This window comes from Camellia sinensis, chromosome 14, assembly GCF_055761805.1.
Source record: "Camellia sinensis isolate YWXY chromosome 14, ASM5576180v1, whole genome shotgun sequence".
Lineage (NCBI taxonomy): Eukaryota > Viridiplantae > Streptophyta > Magnoliopsida > Ericales > Theaceae > Camellia > Camellia sinensis.
In genome coordinates, this window is record NC_138974.1 from 66,491,861 (window position 1) to 66,505,581 (window position 13,721).

The following is a 13,721-nucleotide window of genomic DNA, read 5'->3' on the forward strand; positions in this document are numbered from 1 at the left end:
GGCTTTGGTTTGACTACCACTTCCCCTTCCCTCTGTTCGATAACTTTTAAACGCATCGCCTTCACTCTTTTCTGATTTGACCTCTTCATCAGTGATGTTGAGCTCTTTCTCTAAGAATTCAACAAATTCTTCCCCGATTTCCTGCCAAGCACATTTCATTTATCAAACTATATCTAACAGAACTGTTGTATTCATTTTTGATGAAATTGTTGTGAATAATTAGATCTCACCGCCAATTCCTCCCATAAACTCTTTGGCTTTCCTTGTGAAGCAGCGCTTGCCTCCCAGTTCCTAAATTCTTCTTGAAGATCTCTAAATAAGTCCTCTGTAACACCAATTCCAAACTTCAGTAGCAGAACAAGTAGGTTTTTTTACTAGCAACATAGAGAGATGAAGATGCTATGCAAGATTGGGAAATGATCCAGGGTTAACTTAAAAGCACTTGTGGTGTCAACAATTCTACCTATTGTTATTTGAACATCCCTCAAAAAGTTACCTGCAGCATAAAGGTGTTAAATATAAGAACATACTAAAAAAAATTTGTCCTTTCTTTGTTTTGTTTTTGATAAATAAAGAAAAACTTTTCTCCTTATAAAGGGTAAGATATACTGACTGAGGTCAGAAAATCTTCTCTTTGAAAGTTTGGAGGTTTATGCACAGAAAAGTACTCAATCAAAAACACTAACGCCGTGGTAAATTTGGGTCTAGCAAGAAGTCAGGAATATATGCAGTTAAGATTGGTCCAAACACCACCATAAGCAATATTGTGATAAGTGGGAAAATCTAATTTCTTGACATGCATGTGGGATCTATTCAGTCGAGGAACTGTACAAGGCTTGTCAGCCTCACACTGCAATGACTTGAAAGATGCTCATTTTGGTCATGGACATGAGGCAAGAACCACTCTCGTGAAATCTGAATACTAAGAGGCAATGAACATTGAAGTAGAAAAACTTCACATATAAAGACACATGTCTAATATATAAAAAGAAAGACCAAAAAGTTTCTCTGAGCAGAAATTCTTTTTACCAAAGCCATAGAACTCTTCTTCTTCTTGAGTATTCCTACTTTGGTTTCTTCCAGCAGTTGAATATGAGTAATCAGATGTTCCATTTCCAGACTCATATCTCCTTCGAGATTCAGAGTTCAGCAATGTATTGTATGCATGCTTTATCCTCATAAATTTCTCCTGAGCATTTGCCTGTAACCCAAGAGATTTGAAATTCTTAAATCTAAAATAAACAGAGTAAAAGATGCAGGATTTATAATACTTATGGTGAAATGTTTATTATAGAAGAGTGGAGAACAAATAGTCCAGACGGTGATATCCCCTATGATATAAAATCAAAAGAAATTGCAGTATCTTTGCAATTTCTATTTTATCCACTGATATTCTCGGGGTATCTCATAAATTGTCAAATAGAACTAAATTGAATATGTTCTCAGAACCAAAGAGTTTTCCCTTCCTCTTATGATGTAATCATCCATAGGTGTTAAATCTTCATAAGATTCAGAACAATAAACCTCTCACCTGATATTCATCTAACTGTATCTCCAGAGACCAAATTCTTCACCTCGTTTAGCTGTCTACAGTATAAATTCAAATATCCAGTCCTTTCCAGGCTGCTACAATTGGCAATTTGGCAGTTGGGATTTCTTCTAAGTTTATTTCCAAAAGGAGGGGCACTTTGTGCATCATGAATGTGTGACAAAGTGCAACACAGAGAGAGAGAGAGAGAGAGAGAGAGAGAGAGAGAGAGAGAGAGAGTAACTCTAAATCAAAAGTAAAGGAAAGACTAATGACTAAAATATCACAAAAAATAAATAAATAACTAAAGAGAAAATAACAGAACAACCAAAAAGGAAAATATGTTTATTCACAGAATGTACATCTATATATGTTATGAAGGAGTGAACCTCGGAAAAAAAATTATTTATCCTTTTTTTGTGGAAAGTTAGGTGTACAGTACAAAAAAATTCAGCAAAATTGGAAAGCTAATTAACTGAAAAATATAGTAAAACATGGAACTCTCAGCACATTTACGCTGTATTTGGTTAGGGGATTTGGGAAGGAATTTGGAAAGGGAAAGGGAAAAGGTAGTTGAAGCGTTAAGAATTCCATTTTGCCAACAAGATTAATTTCATATTTCATTCAAGTTCTAGAAATGGTTTGATATGCATGTAAAAGGATATAATGTACAATGGATAACATATCAAAGAAATAAAATGATGATATGATAAATATAGTAGTCAATGAATAGCCACCTGAGGCCCTGAAGGCAGGGGGTTGCTCCTGCTCATTAAGGCATTCGTTTAAGGCTGTGACTTGCTGTGAGCATTAGGGTTTGTCACCATAGTTGCTTCTGTTATGCATATCAATTTTTCTAGTCTCAAGCAATGGCGTCTTATGGATATAGCATTACAGAGCTACGTTAGGCTTTCTTTCTTAAGATTTTCTTTTTTCTTTTTTCTTTTCTTATTGATAATAATATAAAGTTATTGACAAAGGAACGACCAAACATAATGACTGGAAAACGACAAAAAAGATAGTAACTTCATTCTTAACATAGAATATGACAATAGGTGGAGTTGAAAGGTGGAAAAGGCTTCTACAGCTAACTAACCTCATGCATTCAGCATAAAGCTTTGATTCACTTAAATACAAATGTTAATGTGCATATTTCAGCTCTTTTCCTTGGTTTACGAGAGAAGAAGAATTGAGGAGGAATTACATAAATCTGGGAAAAGAACAAGACAAGAACTCAAATTGTGTCAAACTCGAAGATTTACATATATAACGAATTCATAATTGTGTATAGAACATTTGGTAGAACCAAGTCCATCACTAAAAAACGGTCATACCAAATGCACAAGGCTCCTCCTTGTGGGTGAGGTAGTAGGTAGGCAACTGTCCCCATTTTTTTCTAGAGAGGTTGATTCCCGTGACTCAAATCCACACCACAATACTAGCACTCCGTTTGGATTGGGAGATGAGAAAAGAAAGGAAATGATTGGAGTTTCTCATCTAGGTGAGAAAAGAGAAGAAATGATTGTTGTTTCTCACCTTCGTGTTTGGATGGATAATGATGAAAATAGGATATATGAGTCTTTTTATTTTATTTGTTTTGTATTTGGAGAAGTAATTTAGGTATTATAATTTTTTTTAGAGTTATTTTGGTTTCTCACCACTTTTAGTGAGAAACAAAACTTAATTTTGGAGTAATTTGTGTTTCTCACCATTTCTCATCATTACTCACCTTATTAATGATCCAAACAAGCAATGAAAAATCTCATTCTCTCCGTTTCTTTTCTTACCAAACCCCTCAATCCAAACAAAGTGTAGGAGCGGATATCACTTGTCATCACTACAGTTCACAACCTCAGCATAAAGTCCATCACTATGATGGCCTATCAAGATGATCTTCATGAAAGGGCAATCACTTGTATTCTCAAGCCATCCTCTCCAGCACCATCATTATCCTAAAGTTTGGATTAATGACCTCTCAATGATCAAAGTCACCCACCCTCATAAATTGGTTTATCATTTAGCTAGGCAAAATAGTTCATCAGAGCTACCCTCACAAACTATGTGCCTCCCAACTTCAGAATGGGTAGATCCCAGTAAGTAACATGAAACCTACGTCAAATCTCTAGATTTTACATATTACCTATGTGATGTAAGCCGGAACATTAGACAAAACTGTGCCAAACTCTGTGTTTAAGCATAGAGTTGGAACTAATTAAATCCACCTATAAAGGGCTCATCCGTCATCTCTGTGTTCTAGATAGAATTGTAAAAGCAAACAAAGCCAAATCCTGCAACTTAACAGTTAAGTGAACCAAAAAAAACCTTCAACAGTTTCGAAATTCTGCAAAAATCTGTTGATTACCAGACTAAACTCCATGTAACACATTTGAATTGGCACCTTCAAATTATGAAAGACAAATATACTTTTCAACTGTTGAAAACTAGATAATACCCACCAAAAATTCATAAATTCGGTTTCAAAACAGTGGATTATCTTGAACTACAAGGCAAAGAAAGTAAAACGTATACCATTATATATCAAATAGAGTTATTATATACCTCTTTGTTGACATCAGGATGGTATTTCAGAGCAAGTCTCCGATAAGCTTTCTTGATTTCATTGGGACTTGCAGCAGGAGAAACGCCCAACACTTGGTACGGAGACTCTCTGCGACTGGATTTCACTACTGTACAACGATTGCTTCTCTTCTTCCTCTTCTTGTGATTTCTGTAACCTGTTGAGAAAGCCGGTGGTGCGTATACAATAGGGTTTGAATTGCCTCCTCCATAGCCAATTCTGCAAACGGGTATCGAAGACTTTGCTTGGTTATGCAGATGCAGAAGACTACGATGAGTATGGTTCGAACCCAGATGAGAAACAGCGAAGAGCTTGATTGCTGTTAGAGACAGAGCAAATCCGTGCATGTTCATGTATCAATAATCAGTGATATCGCAACCGAAGAAGACTCCATCAAGGCGTCATTTTGTGGCTGTGGACAATTCCAATCTATCGATCGTGATAGAACTGAAAATCAACGGTTTCAAACTACTGATCAGGACTCAATGGATTTTACCGAAATGACCCTGTTGTCCTTTTATGTGTGTATAGAGGCATGTAAGCTGTTTGATGTAATTCCTCAAAGACTGGGTTTTGAACATTGTTCTCCAATTTGAGTACATTGATACTGAAATGGTGTCTGGTTCTTTTCGATCATCTTCCGAGGAGTACACGAAGCTCATTGGAATATACAGTCGTGATCGAGCATTGCAATCAGGCAGAGCACTACATGCTCACCTGATCATCAATGGGTTAGTTCGTTTGACCCATTTCGCTTCCAAGCTCATAACTTTCTACACCGAGTGCAGACAATTATCTGATGCTCGGAAAGTGTTCGACATAATTCCCCAAACAAATGTCAGTCGTTGGATTGTTCTGATCGGGGCCTACGCCCGCCATGGCTTTCACCAGGAGGCTATGGGTGTCTTCTGTGATATGCAGAGAGAAGGTGTAAGACCCAACAAGTTTGTTCTCCCCAGCATTCTCAAAGCCTGTGCACACCTCTCTGATCAATGGACCGGAGAGGAGATACATACTGTAATTCTCAGAAATAAATTTGATTCCGATGTGTTCGTCAATAGTGGATTGCTGGATATGTACTCAAAATGCAGACAAATCGAAAAGGCAAGGCGGGTGTTCGATGGAATGGTTGAGAAAGATGTAGTAGCTTTGAATGCCATGGTTTCAGGCTATGTTCAACATGGGTTTGTTAAAGAAGCATTGTGTTTGGTTGAAGAAATGCAAGAAATCGGATTGAACCCCAATGTGGTAACATGGAATACATTGATTGCAGGTTTTTCACAAGCCGGTGATGATTCAATGGTCTCTGAAATGTTTCAACTGATGCGTGTTGGTGGAATCGAGCCTGATGTGGTATCTTGGACTTCAGTCATTTCTGGGCTTGTGCAGAATTTTCGTAATGGCGAGGCTTTTGATACATTCAAGCAAATGTTAGGGCACGGGTTGTGTCCAAGTTCGGCTACAATCAGCAGTCTCATCCCTGCGTGTGCAACGGTAGCTGATTTTAGGCATGGAAAGGAGATTCATGGGTATGCGGTGGTGACTGGAGTCGAACAAGATGTATTTGTTAGGAGTGCTCTAGTTGACATGTATGCAAAATGCGGTTTTCTATATGACGCAAGGACATTGTTTCATAGCATGCCTGTTAAGAACACGGTTACTTGGAATTCCATGATTTTTGGATACACAAATCATGGGTATTGCAACGAAGCGATTGAGCATTTCAACCAGATAATAGAGGATGATGAGAAGAAACCAGATCACTTGACTTTCACTGCATCTCTCACTGCTTGTAGTCACGGAGGAATGGTTGAACTAGGGCAGAGTTTGTTCGACTTGATGCAACAGAAGTTTGGGATCAAACCAAAGTTAGAGCATTATGCGTGCATGGTGGATCTTCTTGGTAAAGCAGGGAAGCTTGTTGAGGCTTATAATTTGATTAAAATGATGCCCATTAAACCTGACGTATTTGTATGGGGGGCATTGTTAGGGGCATGTAGACAGCATGGGAATATAGATTTTGCTGAAATAGCTGCAAAACAACTGCGTCAACTTGAGCCTGATAGTCCTGGAAGCAGTTTGTTGTTGTCAAATTTGTATGCTGATACCGGAAGTTGGGGAAACGCTGCAAGCGTGAAGAAGATGATGAAGAAACGAAAGTTGAAAAACTATCCCGGATGCAGTTGGATAGAAGCCATCTAATATGTAATCCAGCCTACACAATGCTATCCTTCGTCTAGAACTATCTATGAAATTTTGTAATCTTGATGTGAAAGAGTGAATAGGTCATGTAGCCCTTCAAAATATTGAGGCTATTGAGTAAAATACCAAGTTCTTTATCTGGAAACTTCTCAATAATATCATGAATAGAGATCCAAACTAGGGAGGGAGGGGCGCGGGTCGGTTGCGGTCACAGAACCTCCAATCCGCCATCCGTCCGTCAGGCGGATGTGGATTGAGCAGATTGACGATTTGACGGATGGATGTGAATCGATTTGACGGCAACATAATTCAACTTGTGCACTTCTTCAAAAAAAAAAGAAAGTATTACAGTCAATAACTTAAAAAAATATTACAATCACTGCATGCCTCATCCACATAAAGTATTACAATTTGTGATTCTTAAAATATAAAAATAATTCAAACCACCAAAACCATGAACAGAGCAGTAGTAGAGATTATATGTCTCTGTATTGTTACATCTATATCTGTTTTTGAAAACAAAAACCAACCAACATATATCATATTTTCTATTTATTATTTTTAGAGATAGATTTAAAAACTAAAAAATATAGATAAATAATATGTTTATTTTTTTTAATTCAAAAAAGATATTAAAGTTAAAAAAAAAAATTCAACAGAACATTTAAACTCTTTTTTAATTGAAAACACAAACAGAATATTTAAACAAATTGAAAACACAAAATCTTATAAATTATTAGGGGTGCTCGCGGTTTGACAGTTCGATTGCGGTTAAAGGAATCTCAAATCCGCTATCCGTCCGCCAGATTGGCGAATTGGATAAAATCAATCCACAACCGTCCGCTCGTCATCACGCATCCGTCTAAAATGCGGCGGATCGGTTTTGTACGGTTAGTTTTGGCGGATTGATATATCCGCTGCTCACCCCTGACCCATACAGAGGAGCAAATTTTCAAGGGGCGAAAGAAGTAAATGCAGCAAAAAAATTTACACAAAACAAGGATAAGAATCTTTTCACAAGAAAGAGGCTGTGGAAAGGGGATCACAGCATCAAAAACACCAAGCAGGCAAGGAATGCTGCAACTTTTGCTTAGATTGCATGTCGACTTTTGCTTCATTGCTGAAACAAAAACAGTTCAACTTTTTGCCAGTTCAACTTCATTGTCGATTTCATGTACTTTTAAGGATTTTCCAAGATCTAGTAAACCAGAAACAATATGCCAGGATCCAACAACTGCTGATTAATTTTCGGATTAGTTTTCAATCGACATTTTGCTTTGCCGCTGAAAAGAAGTTTAATAGTCATTAATACATGAGATAACACCATTTATTGATCAAAATACGGGTCAAGAATATACTTCATAACTTTCAATCCTCTGCAAAGACCAGACATAATACACCGGGACCCTCCTTCCCACTTTGACATAGCAAGAATATGCAGAGAGAGTGAGAGAGAGAGAGAGAGAGCTTGTATCTTTTCCTGATTCATGTATACCCAAATGATACTGGAATACAACTCCAATTTGCTCTCCAGTGGTTTCCTAAGAACTCCACTCATATCTGGCAGGTCCAGTGACAAATTAAGCAAGTTGAGTTCCATGGGTTAAAGCGTGTGCCAAGTTTATCAATGCTTTGAATCTACAACAAAATAAATATATAATTGTAATTCGCAGTTCCTTTGCAAACACCAGGTACACAATTAACTAAAAAGCAATTAGAGAAACACGAAACAACTCCATACCAATTGCAACCAAACTCTTTATAGATGCTGTGTGTTGCTCGTTGATGGATTTAGACAGGTTAGCAATATAATATCTACAAACATGCGCGAAAATTGAAATGACCCCAACTTCCAAATAGGAAGAAACTACTAAAGAATTAGACATCATATACTTTACATATAATTATATGAGCAAGTACAACTTTTTTCCCATACATTCTCATGTTGAATAGAGCCTCAATGAACCACATCCACCCATGCTCAAGCTTGGCTCTTTTCAGCTGACAAGCACCAAAATGGTATTCAAGCTTAGCTGTTTTGAAATTGAACGTGGTTGTTAGCAAGCCAAGCCTAAGTTGTACATGAACGACTCAATTCATTTGCAGCCTTAATTGAGCAAATTATAAAAAAGAACAAGAACCTTAAATCATGCAAAACCCACAAGAATGGGTCTCACCTGGAAACTAGGCAAACTTCAACCTTAGTCACACTATCAGCAAAAAAGTAGGGAGCAGCTGACGCAAAACAGCTCTAGAATAAAGTGAACCCCATCGATCAGTCCTCATGAAGAGATCATCATGATAGAAATATCTATTTTTTAATACAAAAGATAATAGTTGAAGAGAAAGATAACCATTAACTGCTTGTAATAAAATACATGAAACTGTCAGGTAAAGATGCAAGCTTATCACAGTTGAACTGTAAAATTCTCAATCAAAATTTTGAGTTTCAGTAATCATCATGAAACTTGTTACGCACAGAACAAGCATTGAACATCAGGAAAATTTCCATACACAAGTCCAAAAAAGGGAGATCCAGACAAATTTGAAGTTTTTTGTTTGTAAATCATGTTAGAAATTACTAACATCTCAGGAAAATACAAAACAAAACTCATCAGCCAAACGTTAGAAGCCACCATATGCAGCAACATGCAAGCTTGATTCTGTATAAAACCAAATGTGCACAATCGTGCAATCATGCAGCATGCACGCTGTAAATTTGTCTACAAAACTAGTGCCCAGCCATCGAAGGGGGCACCACAAGACAAGAAAATGCCAAATAATATACTGAAAAGCTAGGTGTCTGCAAAAGAGGGGAATACATTTGATGTCTTGAGCGATCTTGGTAGTCTGGAAAACAATGCAAGTTAGGTTTATTTTAAAAGCTTCATACCCGTCTGATGAAACATAAATATACAGCAGTCTGAAGAGGAAAAGAAAAACCACTAATAAATTCATACAGTGGACCAACATGAAGAACCCAATTATCATACATGGTTCACTGAGCAACACATTTTTTTTTTACCATGCTAGCATTTCTTTCAACAAATCACTTAATTAATTAATCAAAGGTAAGTTACGATTGTTCACAATTCACATTTAATTAGGGTACCTACATAGAATTCAGTTGCCAATACGAGCTTTCAATAGAACATTAGGCTCCAATATCTATTAATCTAAATCCAACAAATAATCTAAATAAAATCCTAGTTGTCATTCACAAGCTCACAATTCCAAAACCCAATTATCATACATGGTTCACTAAGCAACACATTTTTTTACCATGCTAGCATTTCTTTCAACAAATCACCTAATCAAGTAATCAAAGGTAAGTTCCGATTGTTCACAATTCACATTTAATTGGTGTACCTATATAGAATTCCGCTGCCAATACGAGCTTTCAATAGAATATTAGGCTCCAATATCTATTAATCTAAATCCAACAAATAATCTAAATAAAATCCTAGTTGTCATTCACAAGCTCACAAATCCAAAACTATTCAAGCCCAATATCAATCCTGTATTATTAATTCGTACCAGCAAACACAAAGTGACAATGAACAACATCAATGTTTGGTGATGATAATAATAACTATTCTAAATACTAAAAGCTCAAATAGATCCCAAAAAAAAAAAAAAAAAAAAAAAAAGAAAAAAGAAAAAAGTCACCTCTCTACTTATCATTAGGAGTAACATGTTGAAAAGATGCAACAGAGCCAAACTTATTTCCAGACCAGTCCCTCTGCTGCACCATATTATATGGATGCGAGTCAAACCCATGATAAGGACCAGGAGCAGCCGGCATCCCCATATGGCCATGCCCCATCACCGGCATATGCATCATCTGCAGCGGATACGGCATTGGAATCGGCATCGCCACGTGTCCGTTCCCGTTCCCGCTCCCATTCCCGGATTCATGTAGGCTCTGCGGCACCGGCGTCGAAGCGAAGAGATGATCAGATGACGAAGGACCTTCGTTCGATAACCCCTGCATCCTCTTCAAGTAGAGTCGATACTTCTGCAAGTGACTCGCTACGTTTTCCCGAGTCAATCCCTCGACATTCATCAACTGCATAATTGTCTTCGGAACCGCGTTTTTGATACCTAAATGCGCAACAACGTCTACGAATCGCTTGTGCAGCTGAGGCGTCCAGACGAGTCGCGGCCGCTTCAGCGTCCTCGCCGATGGATCATCGTTTCCGTTCTCCGACCTCAACGCCGAGTCGGCCTCTTCGACACCGCTGTCGATCCTCCTCAATTTCCTTGATTCCGAACCGTCTCTAGTCAGATCCGCCTCGTCCACATCCATAGCCAATCCTTCCTTAGCCCTATCTTCGTTAAACGACTTGAAATTGAAATTATTCGACGCGGACAACGCATTAAACTGCGCTCGGATCGTCGAGAGCGTGTTCTGAGAGGCGCGATTCACCTCCATCATGCTCCGGGAGGGCTCCGGCGAGATGCTGAACGCCGACGCCAGCTCGTGAGGAATCAACGGCTGAGACAACGGCGTCAGATCGTCGGCGCTCGGCAACCCTACCTCCCACTCCAACACTCTGTCATCTTCTCCGCCACGGCCACCACCGCCGCCATCGTACTCACTCATCCTCACTTCTTCCCCCATCTTCACAGCTCCAAATTCACGAATCACAACCAATCTCTAGTCATCAAAATTGCTTCGGTTTCGGATCAAAAAGAGAGAATTGTGGAGTTAGAGAGAGAGAGAGAGAGTTCTGTTGGGAGATATTTCTGGAGTGGTCATCGGAAGATTCGCAGAGGAGAGAAGGGGGGTCTTCTGGTTTGGGAAAAAGAGCAAAGCGGTAATTAAAAATGATTTAATTAATTTCTGTAATTAAATGTTTAGGGAAAGGTGTGAAAAAGTGCAATATCTAATTCCAGATCAGTACTATCTAAGTTGCCACCGTGGACTTCTTAGCCAGATATTTTAGATCCTCTAAATATCTTTCCGTATAAATTAGAGCTCATACTCGCCACAGTACAAGGGTTTTTATGTAATTTGAGTTGGATTGTTTCTTTAGCACCGCCTTTGGCTCTCGGGCTCTTTTCAGTGGTGATAGATCCCACTAAAAATGGACCACTAAGCCAGCTCTAATGAGCTGGCAGTTTAGAAAATAAAAAAAAAAACAAAAACAAAGAGCAAAATATCAAATCAATTAGGGGCACAGTATTTTTAGAGCTATTAGAGCTCATTATTTTAGTGGTCTCAAGTAATTTTCCTTTTCATAAAGTCTGGAGATTTAGGAAAAGGTATCCACGTGGACGAATAGGAGTGGAGGATATTGGTGGACAGCTGGGAGATGAGACGTGGATGATTTGTGGCGGCACGGTGAGGACATTGGTGTTCCCTATTGCATGTGGAACGTGGGATGGTTCGAAGTTTTAAGAGGAAACAATTTGGTCAGTTGATCTAAGGGTAAGGAAGGCAGGAACATGTTTCTCCACAGAGTACAGACGTGTAGGATATGCTGCTTTCCCAGACAACAATCAGCAACGGACATCGTATGGAAAATGTTTGATAACTTTAATTTTTGTAATTTAATGTGTTAAAATGACGTCATTTTATATTAAAATAATATCATTTTGAATGTTTTGAATTATTTGAGTCATAATTTTTCGAATCAATAATCATTGTTATGAACTTATTTATTGTTGGCCCAATTACATTAACACTCACGCAATTTAAAATTTGTGTGTTTTTTATTTTTAATTTTTTAATTATAGTATATTTAATTTTAAATTTTAAATGTATTATTTTAAATAAAGACAATTAAAAATATATATTTTTTTACAAATTATCTATATTAAGAGTAAAATTATCATATAACATTTTTTTATTGATTAACTTATATGTTATTTGCAATGTAATGATAGTTTTAATGAATAATGTTAGAACTTTATTGGTTATATAATTCTGCTTGGTTTGGTTTTTATAATTTATTTTCAGAAAATTTTCTAAGAAATTAAAAATTAAATTGGTAAAAAAGATTAAAAATATATTATTTTATTTTTGGGGAGGGTAAAAATAATCTTTTTATATTTATTTTTATTAAATTAATTTTTATTTTTTCAAAAGTCAAATATAGTAACAATTTTGATATTATTATTAAATTAATCCATTAAATCAAAAAATCTAAAATAAAAAACATTTCATATATTAAACATATGGACTATACATTAAAATTTAAGCCTTGTTTGTCATAACCTAAAAAAGTTAAAAAGTTAAAAAGTCGCTATCCTATTTAAGTCACATCATCTTATTTAAATCACATCACATCTCTACCACATCACTTTAAATCCAACTCATATTTCATAAAAAGTCAAAAAGTACACTTATTTAGATCATTCCAAACCACCCCTTAATAACCATCCATTACATTACATGATAATCATTCAAAAATATCTGTTAACAACGAATACAACCATCTATTACATAATAATCATCCAAAAACATAAACAAAAACAATCACTAATTACATAATCATCATTCAAACACATATTAAAAATTAATTTGGTAAAAAAATAAAAATGTAAAAAATTTATCATTTTTATATAATTTATCTTTAGTGGTAGAAATAATTTTTTTAAATTCAAAAATAATTTTTGTCATTTATTTTTGTCAAACTAGGTTATGTTTTATCAAATTGACAACTTTATTATTGAAATAGAGCAACAATATCTTCAATTATCCTTATTTAGAATGAGATTTGAAATTTATGATCAAATATATTACAATTAAAATATTATGAATCAAAATGACACAAGTTTTAAATTATCGTGACTAACAATTCACCTTCCATTGTTTTAAAATTAGAGCTCGTTTGAAATGTGATTATATTTTAATTAATTTTTTAATTTTTTTAAATAAAAAGATATGTTAGAAAATAAAGAAGGTGATGTAATTGGGTATTTTGACTATTTTATTCAAAAAGTCCACATTTTCTCACATGCCAAAAACTACCTTAATTAATGAATAATCATTTATTTCATTTAGGGGAGAATAACTTAACAATGGTCACAATAAAAATAAATTGGGAGAATTACTAAATAGTGGAATTGAGAAAAAATAATTATAAAAATATTAGAATGTAAGTGACTTTGTGATGGGGTATAAGTGAAAAATTATGAGACCCTTCTATGTTTGTGTATTTTATTTTTCTCTATCCAACTAGTAATTCTCCCAAACAAATTGTAAAATCATGAAAAAATATATCAATTTAATTATTAAAGTGTATAAACTTTCTCACTAATTTGTAATTTTTTTTTGAACTACCGCACTGTAGTTTTATTTCCCCCTCATTTAGAATTATTTTTTATATGACTTATAAGTTGATTTTTTTTATTTATTACAAAAATACATGTAAAAAAGTAAGTAATATAACTCAAATAAGTCAA

General features: G+C 35.9%; 3 protein-coding genes across 4 annotated transcripts in view; 1 reads left to right on the top strand and 2 right to left on the bottom strand.

Annotated features, from left to right (window-relative positions):
- The window catches only part of LOC114318840 (Chaperone DnaJ-domain superfamily protein), a 5,134-nt gene extending 675 nt beyond the window's left edge, over nucleotides 1–4,459 (bottom strand). Inside the window, exons 1-5 of one of the 2 annotated variants that reach the window (XM_028265807.2) lie at nucleotides 4,088–4,459; nucleotides 1,030–1,201; nucleotides 464–496; nucleotides 231–325; nucleotides 1–141 (exon numbers count right to left, since the gene is read on the bottom strand). The exon at nucleotides 1–141 is cut by the window's left edge and continues 675 nt beyond it. In XM_028265807.2, the coding sequence (XP_028121608.2) occupies nucleotides 1–141; nucleotides 231–325; nucleotides 464–496; nucleotides 1,030–1,201; nucleotides 4,088–4,459 (813 nt within the window). The remainder of the gene's footprint in view (nucleotides 142–230; nucleotides 326–463; nucleotides 497–1,029; nucleotides 1,202–4,087) is intronic. The other variant, XM_028265808.2, reaches the window with a different exon arrangement.
- Nucleotides 4,460–4,718: 259 nt separating this feature from the next.
- LOC114318839 (Tetratricopeptide repeat (TPR)-like superfamily protein) lies at nucleotides 4,719–6,445 on the top strand. Its single transcript, XM_028265806.2, has one exon. It carries the CDS (start codon nucleotides 4,719–4,721, stop codon nucleotides 6,306–6,308), a length of 1,590 nt encoding a protein of 529 aa, XP_028121607.2. The 3' UTR covers nucleotides 6,309–6,445.
- Nucleotides 6,446–9,805: 3,360 nt separating this feature from the next.
- LOC114318841 (transcription factor PCL1) lies at nucleotides 9,806–10,932 on the bottom strand. Its single transcript, XM_028265809.2, has one exon. The coding sequence runs from the start codon at nucleotides 10,930–10,932 to the stop codon at nucleotides 9,982–9,984; it is 951 nt and encodes a 316-aa protein (XP_028121610.1). The 3' UTR covers nucleotides 9,806–9,981.
- Nucleotides 10,933–13,721: the final 2,789 nt, after the last annotated feature.

What these genes read in the sequence shown, in the direction of transcription:
- LOC114318839 (XM_028265806.2), top strand. Translation starts at nt 4,719, where the DNA reads ATGGTGTCTGGTTCTTTTCGATCATCTTCCGAGGAGTACACGAAGCTC.
- LOC114318841 (XM_028265809.2), bottom strand. Translation starts at nt 10,932, where the DNA reads ATGGGGGAAGAAGTGAGGATGAGTGAGTACGATGGCGGCGGTGGTGGC.